Genomic DNA, 16547 nt, shown 5'->3' on the forward strand with positions numbered 1-16547 from the left:
TGATTTTGTGGAAGGCCGCTTTGTGAAATCCACTTCTAGCCTGAAATACTGTGGTTTTAATATTCCATAGAGACATGTCTTGGCAGCAGTTTTATCCACTTAGCAAATGTGGCTAGTGTAAAGAGGACAGGGAAAGGGAGAGCAATTCATAGACAATCACTTTCACACACATAGTTAAAATATACATTGGCCAGGTTTCCTGCGATGCTGGATGCTGAGAGCTCTCGTTGACTTTAATGGGAATTACGGAAGAGTGCCCAGCAATTCTGAAATCACACATCAACCCCCGCAGGTGAAGTTGGGGCAGAAATGGCGAGGAACATAAGCACAATGGTTCCACATCCAAGAGTGAGACGGGTTAGTACCAGATCATGCAAGCCCAACATCCCCCCACTACGCGGGCCAACTTGAGGCACCAGGACGTCAGCAGCAATAAGCAGGGAGCAAGGAGAATGCAATTGTCACTTCTCTCTGTGAGCAGGCCAGGCATTAGCTCGGATGGAACCAGCCTCCTATCATTTTCAGGCTGCTCCTATAAATGTGACTAAATGCTGGAGGACTTCGACATAATCCTGGGTGATCTTTTCTTGCTTAAGAGGGTACAAAAAATGTCCACTCTTCCAAGTTCATAGTCTGGGGCTGCTGCCGAAGCTTGTCACACTACTGAGAAGATGTAGAAGTATTCCCAGGTAGAGCTTCTGCCTGCCAACAGAAAGAGAAGGAAGTGGGTCTGTCTGGGGCCTCAAATGCAAATAGTAACTTCTATATATACACATATGTAAAAGGACTTAAGACTGATCACTGACTCACCCTGACTTGTGTTTTTATGAAAAGTGGTTCAGTAATGAGAACTGTACGTTAATGTTACACACATCACATTGCAATGGGAGCAATCACAACAAGTATTCCAGCAAGCCACAGTATGGAGAAGGAATTCTGTGAAACTACTGAGATGAAAGTTCAGTGGATAGCAAACTACATGACTTGACCTTTTAAAATGAGTGCTCCATAATCATTGGTTTTCTAGTTGTAAAGTGCTGAGCTGTCATTGTTAAACATGTGTGATAGGAAAATACATGGGTGGATCACTTTATAGACTGTTACATGATTCTCTCCTTTAGATGCTGCTTCATCAGTCTAGTCATTAAATACCTTGCTGTCTTCTATTTACATAGCTGTACTCTCGTGACCTTTACAATCACACCTTGAGAACTTTTTGTTAAAAAAAAAATGTGAAAAGGCCAGTTGAATGTATCAGTACAATACAAGAAAAGTGCCTAAAAGATGAAAATGGTGGGACAGTTATTTTTAGGATAGTGGGATTTATCAGTAATCATTTAGGAATATTAGACTAGTTACTTGCCAGTAGAATGTTTACAAATATGTTCACCTCCAAAGTGAAACCATAACTTCTTTTTCTTGTTTTTGCAGTACAAACTGAATTCCTATGGTTTTCATCCCTTTTACATGGGCCTGGAAAATGATGGAAATGCTCATGGAGTCCTCTTGCTTACCAGTAATGCAATGGGTAAGGAAAAAAAAAAAAGAACCTTTCAGAAATAGTTTTCTCTATTGTGCACTTTCTCATAAAAATGGTTTTATTCAACTACTTGGTTCCTGAATGTATGCTCTGCATTTGCAGATGTCACATTCCAGCCAACCCCTGCTCTGACGTATCGCACTATTGGAGGAATTCTGGACTTTTACATGGTGTTGGGCCCAACGCCGGAGTTGGTTGTTCAGGAATACACTGCAGTAGGATTAATTATGTTGAAAGTTATACAATCAATTTTATTTTTGTCCTGTGTTTTCCATATTACCATGATTAAATGTTTTCTTCCCCGTCTTTTATTGTTGTTAGCTGATTGGACGACCGGTCATGCCACCATACTGGTCTTTGGGATTCCAGTTATGCCGTTATGGATACAAAAATGACACTGAAGTCTCTGACCTCTATGAGGCAATGAAGGCAGCTCGGATACCTTATGTATGTTGTTTGGAGTTATAATTAGTGATGTTATTTGAATTCTCTAATCACAGATTTGTTCTCTAGGGAAAAAGAAATGAGAAATAATTGATAGAAATGAAACCACATACTGTACTGAAACGGTATTCTTTGTATGCTTTAAGCCCTTTTATAGCCTCTTCACAGATGATATTTATCATTACACACCAAACCAAAACAAACTTTAGTCCTCTGAGGACCAACTCTTGCTACTCAACCTGGAAAGAATGAAAGAAGTTAAGGGAAAAGTCTGCATCATTCTTGTCACCTTCGCATCACCTGCAGTGTTGATAAGATTGTCCAACATACCAAAAGGCATTCGCTTCCATCTCCTACAGATGCTGAAGAGCAACACATTCTCTAACTTTATCCCTATTTTGTCCTCATGCAGAACCTTAATAGTAGCCTCATATTCCTTGTATCCATGCATCTGGCTGTCACAGAGTACGTTAATTTGGAAAATTCGTCTTCCTTAACATTGCTAGATTACTGTTAAGGTTTTGTGTAAGAGCAGAAGTTGGATGAAGTCCACAGTAGGTCATATCCCGGTACGGGCCACCATTTGTAATGATACCTTTTTCAAGTAGTCTGCAAGGATGGAACCACATCTCTAGATCTAAAAGCACGAGCCTCTACTTTTTGAATTAAAGGACCAAGCACATTATCGTAGAGAGGGTAGCAAACTCATAACCCTCTATATGTGATCACAAGACGATGCATCTTTTTAAAAAAACACATTGTGTGTTCTTGACTCCATTTACACTCTTTTGGTGGCTAGTGGTTTACTTCCACCTATCGTGTGGAAACTACAAACTGCCCTGTCTTCACTATGAGTTTATCTAGTATTAGTTAACTTGAATTAGATAAACTTGAGTTAAGAACACATCATATTGTCCAAGAGCAGACAAGGCCTATAGTCAGATAAATAGCTACTGATGTTAGCGTGGTTTATACACTTCTTCTGGGGCAGGGAAGTTTATCCCAGATGTCAGAGGGCTACAGCAGTTCATCTCCATTTATGTATACCCCTGACCTGTAACAACAACCCTGTCAGTATATTTACAGGATTATATAATGTTTTATAACTGGAGATATACTTACCTCCTAGAACTGGAAGAGACCTTGAAAGGTCATCGAGTCCAACCCCCTGCCTTCACTAGCAGAGCCAAGTACTGATTTTTGCCTCAGATCCCTAAGTGGTCCCTCAAGGACTGGGCTCACAACCCTGGGTTAGAAGGCCAGTGCTCAAACCACTAAGCTATCCTCCCCCCCAAGATCAATCAAGATTGAATTCTTGATCTCAGGAATTAACAGCATAAACTACTGCTTAAGTTAAAGACCATACAATTTTTCCACCATGTCACAATGTTACTGTTGCACCATACCATTCTGTTTTCATGGCATTCTCCCTGCATGATACAGAGCTGCAATTTATATCTCTTTACTTAACTTTATTAGCTGCTATATAAGAACATTGTAAAAATATGTACACAGAAAACGGTGCTTCCTTCAAATCTTAAATTGTACCTCTCTCTAAATATTTTGAGCAACTTCTTCGTGGTGCAAATCCACTAAATGTATAGTATGGATGAATATATAGAACATATTGATGAATCTAGCCCAATGTCTTTGCTTCAAAATACAGGATTTTGCCCTTTTACTTTGTTAAAGCCAGCACTTTCTCTTTTCACGTCAGGAAACTAATTCATAAAAAATAAGAACCCCAGATGATAGCATATGAACATTCTGAAGCTAATCCAGTCTGAATCAGACTGTTTTAAAGTTAATTACGTCTTTGACTTCTCAAATAATTTCTAAGGTTTTTTGTCTTCTTTTCACTTATTGCAGGATGTACAGTATACAGACATTGATTACATGGAGCGGAAGTTAGACTTTACTCTCAGCCCAAACTTTGCAGGACTTCCTGCTCTGATTAATCGAATAAAAGAAGAAGGAATGAGATTCGTCGCTATTCTGGTCAGTACTTTGGTACTTTTTTCTCACTTAGTATACCTCTAGATAGTGAAATACCAGAATTTACTTCATTAATTAAATAATGTACATATTTGCTTTCTTAAAATAACTGTAAAAACTGGATTGTCTCTGTATTTTAGGATCCACCTATCTCTGGCAATGAGACAAATGCTTATCCACCATTCACAAGAGGTGTGCAGGATGATGTCTTCATCAAGTGGCCTAACAGCACTGAGATTGTCTGGGCAAAGGTACTGTTGTGAGAACTATAGTTGAAAAATGAGGAGTGGATTTCAAAGGCAAAAATGACTGTTCTGAATAAATTGTATTTTCTTTTAATTGAGGACTTTCTTATGGCTTTGCCCGTTCACCCGTCTTGTTTAGTGTGTCTGTGGTACCTCTGGGAGAGGTAATAGTGAGATGGTTTAGACTGTAGTGTGATCACTATAACAATGATATTCAGCTGTATATCTTTTCTTGGGGAGGGGTGTGAATGTGCCTAGAAGGAATTTATTTTGTACAGTGCTAAAAGTACATACACTGCAAAACATGTAATATTTTCTTTACAGTTGAGAGTACACTGTGACCTACAAAGAGTATATTTTAAAAGCTGTAGTAGTCTTGCGAACTACATAAAAATCAATTCAGTGTAGCTTAATTTCTTTTCTTCCCTCCGTTCTCTTTAGGTTTGGCCAGATTATCCTAATGTAGTAGTTAATGAGTCTGCAGATTTAGAAACACAGATCAAGGTATGTACGCTGAACTCTTCCACTAATCTTCCCTTCAGCCCCCTCTCTCTCACAGCCTCTCCACCTCAGCCTACTCTACTTTTCTTCCTTCCTTCCTTCCCCTGTCCTCTTCTCTCCTTCCCTTCTGTGAATGATCTCCCTTTATTTGGTTTTCCAATTCGCTAATCCCTTTAGCACGTCCCCACACACCACAGATTTTTTTTTTAATAGGGGGAAAAATCATGGAACTAATATAATATTTCCAAAAGTCCTTTGCTTTTTGTTATATCCTTATCCTCCCACGCTTTGTCTTATGGACTTAAACTGTAAGATCTTCAGGGCAGGGACTGTCTAGCACTCTATCTACTGATAAAACCATGTTCCCAGTTGGTCTGTAAGGCTGTAAAACAAACTGTAAATAATAAACAGTAGTTATGAAATGTATTTTATAAACTAATCATTCTACACCTACACTTCGTATAATAAAAAAAGAGTTGGATAATGAAATCTTACAAAACTGTGAGCGTTGAACATCCGTAGGATTGTCAACGAATACTATTACTAATAATTCACACACTGTTGACTATTAAACGCCCCAGCCATTCATATGAGGTAATCCCAAGTGTTCCTCGCACTCCATTCATTTAGATTTTGGTTCCCCAATTGTACTAATGCTGGATAAAATCCTATGGAAACATAGGGTAAAATCTGGCTCCATTAAAACCAATGGCTTAGAATATGTCTGCGCTAGAGCTAGGAGATGTACTTAATCTGGAAATGACACATAGACTAAAATTGAAGTGTAGCCACATCAGCACAAGCACTGGAGGAGCGAGCAGCCTATGTACATCCCTAGAGGGTCACAGAAGGGATCATACTCTGATCTGCTAGGCACTTCTGCGGCTTTCACCGTGGTAGCTCTGCTTCTATTTTTATGACACTAGCTCAATCAGAGCTGCTACTGTTCAGTCTACCCAAGCTGGAAATTGTACCTTCTTCTCCAGTGAACACATAGCCAATGAGACAGCATTTCAACTTCTGTTCCTATTACCTATAGCAATGCCTCAGATACAAGCTGTTCAGACCTGGCCTACTAGTGTGGCCAGGCACCAGCAAGAAACATGAGTTTTTGAGCAACATCAAATTCCCCTGAAGCCAATATATGGAATCAGGCCCTGAGAGTGTCTCGGGCTTTCTACATCTGCCTTTTTTGTGATAGTTATGTGTAGTACTGGTTTACAAGTCAGTACTATATTATTAAGAATTGAATCCTTTGAGAAGTGAATGGTTCATCCTCTTCTTAAGAGTCATGCTGACATGACTTAAGAACATAGGGCCTGGCATGGTGGGTCAGACTGCTGATCTATCTAAACCAATCAGTTATTGGTCCATGAGACAACCTTCTCTCTTATCCCATGACTATTTAGTTTGCTTAAAAGCCTTTGGGGAAGGGACCTTGTCAAAGGCTTTCTGAAAATCCAAGTCACTATATTGACTGGATCTCCATTATCCATATCCTTGTTGAGCCCCTTTAAGAATTCTTAGGGAATGGTGAGGCATGGTTTACTTTTACAAGACTCTTCCCTCCCCCCAATTATCTTTTATTCAGATTTATTGCCCCAAAAGAATAGTTTTATTGTGGGCATCTCCCCACCTCCTCTGCAGTGAAAACTGATGCAAATAGTTCATTAGTTTCTCTGCAACGGCCTGTCTTCCTTGAGTGATTCCTTAACACCTTTGGTCATCAATGCACCACCACTGCCTGAATGTCAAGGCTTCCGTGCCTCTGATGTACATTAAAAAATCTTACTCTTAGTTTTTATGTCTTGAACAAGTTGCTTCTCAAATTCTTTCTTGGTTTGCCTTATGATATCTCATAATAACTTGCCAGATGTTGTTCTCTCTTACTGTTTTCTCACTTGAATTTGACTTCTGAATTTTAAAGGATGCCTTTAACAGTTAACACTTCTAAGTTGGCCAATATCTTTTGGTGCTTTTACTGTCTCTTTTGAGGATTGAGTTTCCTACTTTTTTGCTGTAGCGTTCACATTTTTCTTGAGCAATAGATTTCTGTAGTTTAATTACAATCTTTGCCTAGTGGTTTAATTTGCCAGTTTTAATTTGTTGTTGTAAAAGCAGTTGAATACATTAATATCCAAACCTGTGTCTCTCTTCATATATTGTCTGTTACTGTTTTAGCTGTACAGAGCTATATGCAGCTTCCCAGATTTCTTCCGCAATTCTACAGCACAGTGGTGGCAAAGAGAAATAGTAGAATTCCACACTAATCCAAAATGATCCAGCGAAGAGTGTAAAATTTGATGGCCTGTGGACTGTAAGTGCCTGCCTTCTCTTTGTTTAGTAATACACCTTGTAGGACATTTGTTTACTGGTTTCTCAACATTCTTACTATTCTCTAAGAAGGTTTCAGCAACTTTTATGCTACCAAGTAAGTTCATTATCTTTAATACCATGTTGACTGCCTCTTCATCTCAATGGCTGAGCCCACAATGAGGAAACCTGAGGTTAGCCTCACCAATAACTTCAAAACATGATGTATGTGTTTAATGCTGTTTGTTTGGGGACTCTGGTGCCTGACGCCACATACATTCTGCTTTCTGTGGGAGTTCAAGGATCGGGATTCTGACTTTGTGGTGAGCCAGTGTAAACAACTGTGGATGAAACACAAGTTAGCAGGAAGGGAAATCAGAGCACTAGTTCTAGCAAAGTAATCTAATGCCTTGCCCCTACCAAAGGTATTTCCCCATTGTGTAATCTTTGTGAGTCAATTTAGTGCTCAAAACAGTTGGGATTAAAACAATTTGACTTCAGTGAGTTACTGTTTAGTTGGGCACTGTGTAAGCTTCGTCCCATCACTATCAGTGCACGTTCGTCCCTGTGGAAAAGTTAAATTTCAGATTATGAAATTGCCTAAAATGCAATGATGTAGACCACATAGACAATTGATGGAATATCTTCAGATGTGATGAGTGTACAATGTATATTCACATACACCAAATGTGCCATATCAGTCAACATTGTTTTGACAAATAATGTTCTCCTAACAACTCCTCCCAAAATCACTGCAAAAGATCACCTTGCTTTCTAAATAATTGTTGCCATTCAGTGTAAAATAACTGGGTTAATGTATTATTACCGTAAGGGAAAAACCTTCTTCTAAGAAAATCTGTGTTCCTGCATTATGTTTTATCCAATGGCTGATATATGAAATATTTGGGTTGAGTTTCAAAGTAGTCTAGCGGATTATGACACATGCTAGTGTTATTAGAAGATAAATCTAAATTCCCTAGACTACTTTGAGACTCTCAGCTTCAAGAGATTGCAATATGCATGGCTTCCATTTACAGAAAATGTTACTCTGTATCCATCTCCTAAAGAAAAATGTCAAGACAGAGATTTCTGAGCTTATTAATACAGTACAATAATGATATGCCAATTCGGATAAACACCATCAATATCATGATACTGTACTTTGACAAGCATTGAAAAAAATCTATTATTGTTCTAGTCTGTGTTTCTGAATACAGCACAAATGTCTTCCTTTTGGGTTAATATAAAACAAATTAAGGGATAGCATTTTGGATCGCTCGAGTAACATATGCAAAGTGGAGCCTGTTGAATAGTAAAATGCTTGACTGGTGAAGACAAGCACAGAGTTCAGATTGCAGTGATCTGTGGGGACATTTCAATGGGCATATGGTGGTACTCAGCGTGCATATGGATAATAGAATTCGAGATGTGTGAGAAACATGAAACACAAGCAGCTTAGGCTGAAGAGTGCACCCCTCTGCCGTGTGTAGTGATTTCCTCTCTTCCCCATGCTGATTCAGAAATGACACAGATGTACTCCATAGAGAGCTATACAGCCACGTCCATAGCTTCTCAGCCAGGGAGCCTGAGAAACAGGGGCCTTTAGTTTTGGAAATAAAATGCAAGTTTTGGGGAGCACCCTAATTAATCAGTCAGAGCTCGGGAGGCCAACAGCTATGAGGAAATGAAAAAACATTTGTACAGCACAGCATTTGTCAGCAGAGGGTTCTGATGAATTTTCCATTTTGTATTCAATTTGTGTTATATTGCTCCCTCTTTACAAGTAGATGGCATATTTTTCCTTAGAATTCAAACAGGCAATTAGGAACTTTAGTTCATTGACTATCTGAGTGCATTGGTTCAGGGGCAAGTTACTGAATATTTGTGTTCTTTTTTTTTTTTAAAAAAACAGGACATGAATGAACAGCGAGCTTTATTAATGGAGATTGATGGCTGCAGAGAACACTTCTAAACAATCCACCTTATATGCCACGTAAGGAATCTTATCTGTACTTTGCATTCTTATTATCACACAGATTGTTATGAAATCATACCCTGTGTCACCCAGAGAAAAGCTTTGTAAACTAGATCCTTCATTATTAATTATTCTCTGTGGGGCAAAATAAGAACGTTTATTTGGTCCAACCTTGCATAAAATATTAAGCATTACTTTATATTTTTCTATTAAAATCCATGCTGCAAGGAAAGGGTTGTAACATCAACAATAATCTTTTATTTAAGATTACTCCGTGATATACTTTGGGCTGTAGTTAAAAATCTAAGGTCCTGATTCCACATACTAAAATAGCACTTTTGTAGGTAGGACAATATAGTCCGTAATGCTCCTATCCAGATTGTAATAATATTGTGGCCATGATTAGTATACAGAGTGTGGACATTGATAGTATTTGGAGACAAATTCTCAAAAAATCGAGTGATACATCAAGGGATACATCATGCCATCATTCTACTTGAGGATGCTACTGTTGCAAGTTGCTGGGAACTCATGGCCCTAAATGTTCTTGCCAAAATCATCAGGACACAGGCAGTTGAAAGAGGTGCAGTAGTAAGGAAAAATGGAGGTTTAAAGGGTGAGTGACTTACCTGGTTTCTTTTGGCGCTATGTTTAATGGTTTGACTTTTCAATCTCCTCTCATTAGCTTTGGCAGAAAAGGAAAAAGGGCTGGATCTCGTGACCTTGTGCATGGAAAGTCAACAGTTCCTGCCAGATGGGACCCCTGTCAGGCACTATGATGTACATAGTCTGTATGGATGGTCACAGGCACAACCGACCTACTTGTAAGTCATTTTCACCTTTTTCTTCTCAAAAAGGCTAGTGTCTTTGTAGCCAGATTGTGGCCTCAATTACTGAGATGTAAACCCTGAGTAATTTCCATTGCTATCAATGGAAGTAGCTTCAGTGAGATAATTGAGCCTCACCCTCGATAATCTGCAATTCGATCATTAATAGTTTGTGAACTTCAATGGGCTTTGGATCAGGTCCAAAGAACGGGTTGCCATTTTCTAATATCGCTACCTTGGACATCTGAAATGTGGTCCCGGCAAATACAACTTGCTTTACCAGAGTAAAGGGTGACCACTGAGTTACTTTTTGCAGGTCAATGATATAACAGGTCTGTAATAATTAAATTGCCTCTCCTGTTTGTGTTCTTGGAAGAGAGAATTGATCTAATTCATACCAAAATAGGAAACTTTTGACGTTTGTATAACTCTAACTTGCAAAGCTCTTTGAGAACCTCAGATAGAAAAAAGGCTACAGAAGTGCAAGTGATTAGCGCTGTTATCATTTCTTTTCATTTCATTTCATATAACAACAATATAAGATTTATCAAATATTAATATAGTGTGAAAAATATTAAGGGCGAGAATGTGCAAGATGTGGGAATGCAAGAAATTATACCTCTTTTTGTACTCAGTCCCAGGACAATCTGTATCCTTGTGCTCCCTGAGAAGGGATGAGCACTTCACAGGTTTGTTCTGGAGAACTCTGATGCTGGCTGTAGAGGCAGCAGCCCCAACTTTCTCCCCACTGGCAAGTAGTTCTGATTTAGGTCCTCATCCTGTAAACATTTATGCACATAAGTAACTTTTCTCATGTGACTAATTCTTTTAAGTCCATGCGCAGTAAAGTTAAGCATGTGCATACAAGGTTATAGGTCAGGGCCTCAGAAGCTAAGAATTACATTTTCCATAGAAATGTGGTCTCTCCATATGATGTCTCCTAATTAGGTATTTTATAGAAGGGATTTTTTTTTCCTATGGTTGCCACATCTAATGTGCTTATGTTTGTATTTTTGATATTAGCGCTGTACGCAATGCCACAGGGGAACGTGGAATTGTTATCACCCGATCAACATATCCCTCTAGTGGACGATGGACAGGTCACTGGCTTGGTGATAACTATGCAAGATGGGACCAGCTTGAAAAGTCTATTATTGGTAGGAGGAGTAACTTATTTTAATGCCCTCAAGCTTTAAACCATCACAAAGGAAAATAGTCTGCTGAAGCACAATGACTGCACTAGGAGTTAATTTTGTTTTGAGAGCTATTTCTGATGTTATCACTATTTTCAGTATAGGGAGTAGCCCTGAAGCCTGAATGAACTTCTTAGGATTGCCCAGTGTAGAACATCTCTCCGCACTGATGCAACCTTTAAACATGTGAAGTTAATGCTACACATATTTAAAAACACACTAACGAAGGTACAACGTAAGGAGCTGAACTATCAAGAATCTCCAAATTAGCATGACCAAAAGATCAAAGGGCATTCAGAGAGGTGATTAATTAAGATCAACTGCATGAGCTTACCACAGATCTACAGGAAATCACATTTCCTGTGACATACAGCACCCGGTTCTCTGCCGTATAGTAGAAAATCATCATTTGGAAAACCACTACATAACCAGTGGGACACTGGCTAGTCTCCAGATGCTAACTGGACATGTGAAAATTGCTAGGTGGTTTTGTACTGGGAGATGAGAGGGTTTCAGTAAGAGAGGGACAAATCCTTGGAGCTTGAATGGGGATGCAGAACTCTTTTAATTGAGTCATCCAGACACTGGGTGATTGAACCATGCATAAAGAGGCAACGGTATTTTTGCTGAATGACTGTAAGGTTGTATTAAGTGTCTGATTAGCTTCAGTGTCAGAGTGTAAACTCCAATCTGTGGAGCTTTCTCAGGTGTATGGATCTAGAAGCAAAGAAGGATAAGACCTATAGGGAAACCCGAGAACCATTCAAGCTATAAGGGCTTAGGCTGAGGTTTATGTTGGGTTGTCGTGCAAACTACCAAGAAAAGCAACTCTCAGTGATAGTGTAAGTTTGGATGATATCACATCAAGAAAGTGGAATTGTGCCATTTTACCATTTTGTATCATGGGAAAGTGGGACCAAGGCAGTATCCTTGTCTGTAGTGAATCCCACTTCCCCTGCTAAGAATCCCTCCTCATTTGGCCTAACAGAGAAAGATGCAAGTGAAAAGTTTGTCTTTTTTATTTTTTGGATTTTTTGGCAGGTATAATGGAGTTTGGCCTCTTTGGAATTTCCTATGTAAGTTAAGTTATTAGTTTAAATTCCTATTCTAAAGGTTTTTATACCATTCTAGTAATCTACAGTATTCAGATCGAATTACCTTTTAAATGCTTTTAGATTGGAGCCGATATCTGTGGCTTCTTCAATGATACAACATATGAAATGTGTGCCCGGTGGATGCAGCTTGGATCATTTTACACCTATTCTAGAAATCATAATGTGATAGGAACTCAGGTGAGTTGACGGTTCTCTGTAAATTACATGACACTGAGATTAGTCATTTCCAATAGCATTAGCTGCAGTTCCTTCCCAAGGTAGTGCTCCGTAATAACGAGAACCCTAAAGTAGGTCCTGATTGAGCATCCATGGAAATCAATGGAAACAATCCCATTGACTTCATTGGGGCTTGGATCAGAACCTAAAATACAGTGTCCATTACCACAGTATCATGCCTGCCGTTTGGCTGTCTGGAAGGGAGCGGACTTCACTTCCCGGGAAGCCAGCAGAGCAGACTTCAGCTACAACCAGCTTTATTTGGACTTGATTTGGACCCACAAAGATGCATGCTTTACTTTCAGTTTATTGGAGTTCTCTAAATGTGCCGGTTTCTAATTGCCTAAAACTTTTTGTTTGAATTTTGGTCAATAAAGCCAAATTCTTCTATTGGATGCCCACATGCATTTCCCATTGGATACAAGTGAGATTTTCCAATACAAATAGTAACCCTGTTTTATCTGTATTTTTAGAGGCAAGATCCTGTTTCCTTTGATGAAAAGTTTGAAAATATTTCCAGAGATATACTCAATACAAGATACACGCTGTTACCTTATCTCTACACTTTAATGCATGAAGCCCATGTTCTTGGTAGCACTGTAACACGTCCTCTGCTTTTCGAGTAAGTATTAAGTGTTTGACAGCAACATTGATACACAGTAACTGAATTGTTATGAAGCAGGAGTTCGGTCTTTGCCCAGTCATAAACCTCACCTATGCTTTTTCCCTATGACCTATATGAGACTATGGGTATACCCCTTCCCATAGTCCTTTGTCCTTCTCTGTTCTGACTGGCCCTTCCCCACCTCTGACTAATCGGGGATACAAAAGCAGGCAATCTGTCCCTTCCTGTAGGGAAGTGCAATCTAGGTGGCATGAGCTGAAAAAAGGGAGCTTATCCAGCTAATGGTGCTCTTTCAATGGCACGTCAGTAACTTTAACCACATAGAAAAATGATGGTGTTTCACTTCTGTATGGGGGCCTCCTGGCAAGTGGAATTGATTGGTGGCATTAACCTGAGTGTGTGCCCAGAATTAAAAGTAAGATTGAAAAGATTAAGCCATGATTGACAATGTTTTCATTCTTTTAGGTTTGTGGAAGACAAAAATACGTGGGATATATACAAACAGTTTTTGTGGGGCCCAGCACTGCTGATTAGCCCTGTGTTAGATGAAGTAAGCATTTCAAGATTTATGTTCTTTATGGAATGAACATTTAAAAGGAAGTGTATGTAAAATTGATTTAAATTTTAATTCTTATTATAAGTGTGCTTTCACATTTCAGGGAGCTACAGAAGTGAATGCTTATATACCCAGTGCACGCTGGTATGATTATTACACGGTAAGCAACTTAAGAGTGTTCTCTGTACAACAGATCTTTTTAAAGAATTGAATCCTCGAAGGTGCTGAGCACCTCCTTCGAGATGCTGTGCACCTTTTATTCCCATTGACATCAATGCCTCTCAGAATGCACTCAGCAGCTTGCCTGATCAGACCCTAATATTATAGTCCAGTTATTTTTAAAAGATACTAAACTCTAATTGAGCACCCAAAACTTAGGAAAGGGTCAAATAATAATGATCAGATAGGACTGATCAAATATTATTTGTCAATAGTTGCCATTTTTAATAGAAAACTGTGATTCATCAAATAAAAGTTTTGTTTTGGCATGCAACTAGTTCCGCTTTCACCATTTTAAAATGGAACTGCTGAATATATGGAAATGCCAGTATACAGAGAAGCAGAGGTGTTTCGGAGTGACTGTCTGGTGTTCCCTGGCTAGCAAATCATTTTATTTTGAGTTTCTTCATTACTTTGCCTAATTAACTAGCATTCACACAATGAGCACATTGCATGATAACAGCTAGCTCATGCACCTGATATATCAGACACAAAGCGTACCTTCTCTTTGTCCTGTGGCTGAATTGTCATCCCTGAAGTGTGAATATTTTGCAGTTGAAGCACCAGAAAAGTTATACAAACAAACAAAAAAACCAAAGAAAGCAAAACCAACTTTTAGCCAAAGTATGGCACTCCTTATGATGGAGCACATGAACCAAATATTTACTTAAAACTATAGCAGAGTTTGTTAATATTGCATCACAGATGGATTTGGAAATGGCCATCTTTATGGATTTCAGTTAATGTTTCTGTGAGTTAATTGTGTAAAATTATGTATATGTGCATCACTACTTGTACATTTGTAAGCAAAATTGCATTCAACACAATTTTTGATGCCTTCCGACTCAAAAAAAAATCTTCTCTTCTAGGGAAAAGATCTTGAAGTAAGGGAACAATTCCAGACATTGCCTGCACCTCTTGAGCATATCAATCTTCATATCCGGGGCGGTTACATCATCCCCTGGCAAGAACCTGGTCTTAATACCAATCAAAGGTAAAAGAAATGAATTGGAGTGTTTCCTTTAAAACAATTTTACAGTAATTTTTGAAAACAATGCTAATATTCTAGCCAGTCTTAACAATTGTCTACATGGAAATTCAAACTGATCTGTTAATTTGTAGCTTGGGAAGTGAGTGAGGTTTATTTCCTCAGCTTTTGAGACCTCAGTGAAATGGATGAGATTTGTATCCTCTGTAGGACCCTTATTAGCAATAATAGTGTAAGAAAAACATATTTGTATGTTTCCGTATTTTTTAGTATCTTTTTCTTTTTAAAGGACACACCTAGCGCTTCCATGCTTCCAACCATGTAAACCCAACTGATGTATAAGGGAGATGTGCATGCAGAACAAAGGCTGCATGAGCTCCCACTTTGTTTTTTCTTTTTTGTCTTTCCCCATAATTTTGAGCTTGGAAATTATGGCAATGATCTTACATCTCTTGAATGAATAGCGTTGATATTCATGAATAACCCACTGACTTTACTCACGTGTATAAGATTACTCAGATAAACAGGAGTTGACAAGAATTAGTCCTAAATAAGAATCAAATTGCTATTTCTTTTAAAGTATACAATACCTGCTCAGTCTGATGATGTAATGGAAAAGAATATTGACACTGACTATCGAGTATATATCTGTGAGTGTGTGTCAGGGAATCCAGAAGTCATCTTCCGGTTGTCACAATCTGTACAGCTGTGACTGCAATGAAAGGAGGAAAATGAATGTGCTTTCTGGCTTCCTTTTTATTTTTGTAGCCGACAAAACTCTATGGGACTTACTGTTGCTTTGGATGATAACGAGGTCGCTCAAGGTCAGCTTTACTGGGATGATGGAGTAAGCATTGGTAAGTGTGATCACTTTTGGTATAGTATCAAAGACGGGCTCCACTCCTGCAAGTGACAGCATACAGGTAAAAGAGAATCAGGACCAAACTGATTTAAACAGTTAAAATTTTTAAATTAAGATGTTTGAAATATTAGGGGCCATCTCCTCAGAGGTGTCTGAAGATAGGAGTACAGGTGGCTTTCTGCTCCCTCCTTCCAGAGGGTGATTCTTGCCTGTTGCTAATGTGCACCAGTTGGAACAGCCTCCAGGCTATTTGCTGCCCCCAAATGGTCCGAGAACACAGTGTGCTCCAGCCACGCTCCTTTCTACTCTTCGCATTACCGAGATACCAACTGTTCACAGATGGGGGTTCAGGGCCAGGAGTGTGTTGCTTAGATTTGGTTTATAAACCTAGGACTAGTTTGTACCCAGCCCTGCACAGAAGCCTAAGGCAGGTGAGTGCAAGGAAATATCGGAGAGATCCACCCATCTCTCTGATATTTGTACATGACTTTTTCATAGTGGACCAGGAGGATCCTTTAATTTAATTTGAACTAATTAATTGCCAAATATCTGTAAGGGCAATTAGTTGTAATTATTTCCTTATTTAAATATCTACAAATAAGTTTCTTTTGAAAATTTGTGCAGAATTCTAGGTCTGTCAGCTGAACTACTATAGTTCAACCTTGGAACTAATTTGTACACTAATTGCATAACACTAATGAAATACGTTATTTATAGAAATATGTGAACAGCAACAAGTGTTATGTGATCTTTTGATTGTAATGTTTAAAATTAAAATAGCAAACAAAAATTTGGGAAAGGTATTGGTTTTGTAAAAGTTTAGATGCGTTAATATTGTTTTATCTTTTTTTGGTAGTAGAATAGATTTCATTCTACTGATTTTTTTCTTCTTTTATAGACACATATGAAAATGGTAATTATTTCTTGGCAACA

At 38.7% G+C, this 16547-nt stretch overlaps 1 protein-coding gene across 1 annotated transcript in view; it reads left to right on the forward strand.

The window, feature by feature from the left end:
- The window catches only part of SI (sucrase-isomaltase), a 198485-nt gene that overhangs the window by 143949 nt on the left and 37989 nt on the right, over positions 1–16547 (forward strand). Inside the window, 17 exon segments of the mRNA XM_075068972.1 lie at positions 1432–1528; positions 1643–1755; positions 1862–1987; positions 3854–3982; positions 4120–4230; positions 4666–4728; positions 6907–6999; positions 7001–7042; positions 8951–8999; positions 9002–9031; positions 9699–9837; positions 10864–10997; positions 12075–12109; positions 12209–12325; positions 12838–12986; positions 13455–13539; positions 13649–13705. Of these exon segments, the coding sequence (XP_074925073.1) occupies positions 1432–1528; positions 1643–1755; positions 1862–1987; positions 3854–3982; positions 4120–4230; positions 4666–4728; positions 6907–6999; positions 7001–7042; positions 8951–8999; positions 9002–9031; positions 9699–9837; positions 10864–10997; positions 12075–12109; positions 12209–12325; positions 12838–12986; positions 13455–13539; positions 13649–13705 (1569 nt within the window).

The sequence above is a fragment of the Chelonoidis abingdonii genome, chromosome 8 (genome assembly GCF_003597395.2).
Source record: "Chelonoidis abingdonii isolate Lonesome George chromosome 8, CheloAbing_2.0, whole genome shotgun sequence".
NCBI lineage: Eukaryota > Metazoa > Chordata > Testudines > Testudinidae > Chelonoidis > Chelonoidis abingdonii.